Source organism: Gobio gobio (genome assembly GCF_949357685.1).
Source record: "Gobio gobio genome assembly, chromosome: 18".
Classification (NCBI taxonomy): Eukaryota; Metazoa; Chordata; class Actinopteri; order Cypriniformes; family Gobionidae; genus Gobio; species Gobio gobio.
Window position 1 is genome coordinate 8,736,519 of NC_137111.1, and position 2,694 is coordinate 8,739,212.

At 36.2% G+C, this 2,694-nt stretch overlaps 1 protein-coding gene across 1 annotated transcript in view; it reads right to left on the minus strand.

Annotated features, from left to right (window-relative positions):
* Positions 1 to 604: 604 nt before the first annotated feature.
* The window catches only part of ncoa4 (nuclear receptor coactivator 4), a gene marked incomplete at its 3' end in the record, with an annotated part of 8,900 nt that continues 6,810 nt past the window's right edge, over positions 605 to 2,694 (minus strand). The window contains 2 exon segments of the mRNA XM_079843555.1: positions 605 to 610; positions 702 to 789. Coding sequence (XP_079699681.1) covers positions 605 to 610; positions 702 to 789 — 94 coding nt within the window.

The following is a 2,694-nucleotide window of genomic DNA, read 5'->3' on the forward strand; positions in this document are numbered from 1 at the left end:
AAATAAAAAAGTAATATGAACAGCGAGGGATGCTCATTCCTTACTTGAGAAAATAGTAAAATTCTATATAAATATATATTCAAAGAAGTGATGAAGGAAATCTTTCTCTGCTTTTAGAGCATGTTTCCTACAAATGTGCATGGCTGAGATTTGAAACATGGATTAAAAAAAAGCGGCATGACTAAAATTAATATAGATTTATTTTGTATTTCAGCTCTTCCCAAGCCCCCCTCCCACTATGCCCCCATGTGGAAAAAAATTATGTATTTGTTTTGTATGCACCAATCTGGTCCATTTCCTCGTGAGTTTTAAATCACATTACTGAATTATAATAAACACACTGGCTTCCACAACACCACTGGAATTGACCTGTATTAAGCCAATAAAAAAAAAAGGCAAAAACACAGGAATTCCCTAGCATAAGCACTCCCTCGAGTGATGGGGAACCAAAAGCCTTGCCTTCTGGACAGGGCCTTTAGTCCACATCACTCTTTCAGTCTGCAGAGGTTAACAGAGAGAGCCAATCCCTAAAGAACACAGAGGGGAAATATTGTGCGATAATCAGCGATTAAATAGGGCTAGAGTAAATCTGTGGATGTTGCCTTCATATCTGGGGGAAGAAAAAAAGGAGAGAAAATGGTTTTACTTCCTCTGAATGCGCTTTATTATTAAATGCTCATGTTTATATCATTGGTTCTCACCTGTGTAGTTGCGTGATGTAGCCACTTCTCTTTGTCTCCACTGAGCTTCATACAGGAGAACAGGTCACATACTGTGGGTAGGCCGAGTCTTTCCTAAACACACCACAGGAACACATGGTATTGAATGTACATCTGCTTTTAGCGTGACACATTCTCCAAACATAATACTATGGACGGTAATTGTAAGATGGCTCTTTAAAGGGATAGTTTATGCAAAAGAGAAAATTCGGTCATCAATTCATACTGCTCGTTCATCTTTGAAGCATTAATAAAGATATTTTTAATGCAAACAGTGACTTCTGTCCCTCCATTGAAAGTTTATTCCACCAAAAATGTAATTTCCCTCTTAGGTGATTCTTAAGGGGGATTTTTTTATTTAAGGGGGAGTTGGGGATGGCATTTTTAAATTAGCACAAATAAATACAATAGAATAAAGATACAAATTAAATGGTGAAATAAAGAGAAAAGTTTATTTGGGGTAGGTCTAACTAGTATTCAGAAATACTAGAGAAACTGAATAAAGTAATCAAATGTAAAATAACGCTTTGTCCTGTATAAATTAAATACACAGGCTGTTAATCCTGATTCCTTACAATTAAAGCTATTTTTTGTTGTTTTTCAGCATTAATGACAGACAGCAGTTTTTTAGGCTGCTGTCACTTTAAGAGCAAGTGCACGGATCAATTATACTGTTACACATGTGTTTATGTAAGACATAACCGACTGCGTTAACACACCGATACTCACCAAGACCGGAATTTACATAATTGTGTTTTGCGATATAATCTGCAAAATTAACTTTTTTTTTTTTACTCACAAGCTGTTTGTGATGAGCGCAGAGAAACCCATCTCAGTAGTACCGAGTACTAGGGCTGGGCGGTATATCGAGTTTGTACAATATATCGATATATTTTTTAGAAACGATATGGAATGAGGCACTACCGTTTATATCGATATACAGTAGATTGATACGAACACATCAGAAAAATAGCGGAGAAAGAGCTGATGCAGGGAGAGTGCATGATACAATTTGTCCTAAACATGACATGCTTTATATTAAGGGCTTCAAAATAACTGGTAAGATGCAGTTAACATGTATAGTTTAAAGCAGCTTGCCCTGTCAGCAGGGCGTAAATTTCATCTTATAGTTGGGGGGACAATAAACATGAAATTTCTCAAGAGCAATTTTTGAAGGGGACACAAATAATACAGCCAAAATCGTAGGCCTACTTGTAAGGATATGTATAGGCTACCACAAAAAAAAAAAAAAAACATTTCGTACCTACTTATTTGGCTTTTTGGTGTACTGAAAAATTATCTAATGTCCGTTTTTTCTTTACTCTGTAATTTTATCTGAACAGCAACAACACAAAGCGATAGTTGTTTAAATACATTTATGCATTTTGGCAAACGCTTTTATCCAAAGCGACTTACATTGCAATCAAGGTACACAATTAAGGTTCACCACGCAGTCATATTATAATTATAAAATTATCTTGCGTCCTCCACATAGTATTTTATACTATGATATTCAGATTCATATTGAGCAAAACCCTACACAGATCTGACAGAACGGCCGTGCGCATATACTTTCGGTTTAGAATTAGCGCCACTTTTTAGAATTTGGGGGCGGGTTGCTTGAATTTCGGGTTCATTAGCCTATTATTCGTAATGAACAACACAGCAACAAAACTACAAGGACACACTCCCTTAAATAGGCGCTTTTACATTTCGCTTTGAAACCAAATCTTCGATCATCTTGTCTGTCAGCTGTTTGCCCGTTCGGCTCGTGCTGTATTGAGCAGACACGTTCAGTTTTTAATTGTTGTGTCTGTTCTCTAACTGAACTAAATTATTTTATTACTATAAAAATGAAAACGACGGTGCCGCGGTGGGCAAGTGATGTTAACAGTGTTTTGCCTAATCTGTATTAAAGAGAATATAATCACTTCATCTGATGTTTAAAGTGAATAAAATAGCCTTAAAGGCTTAC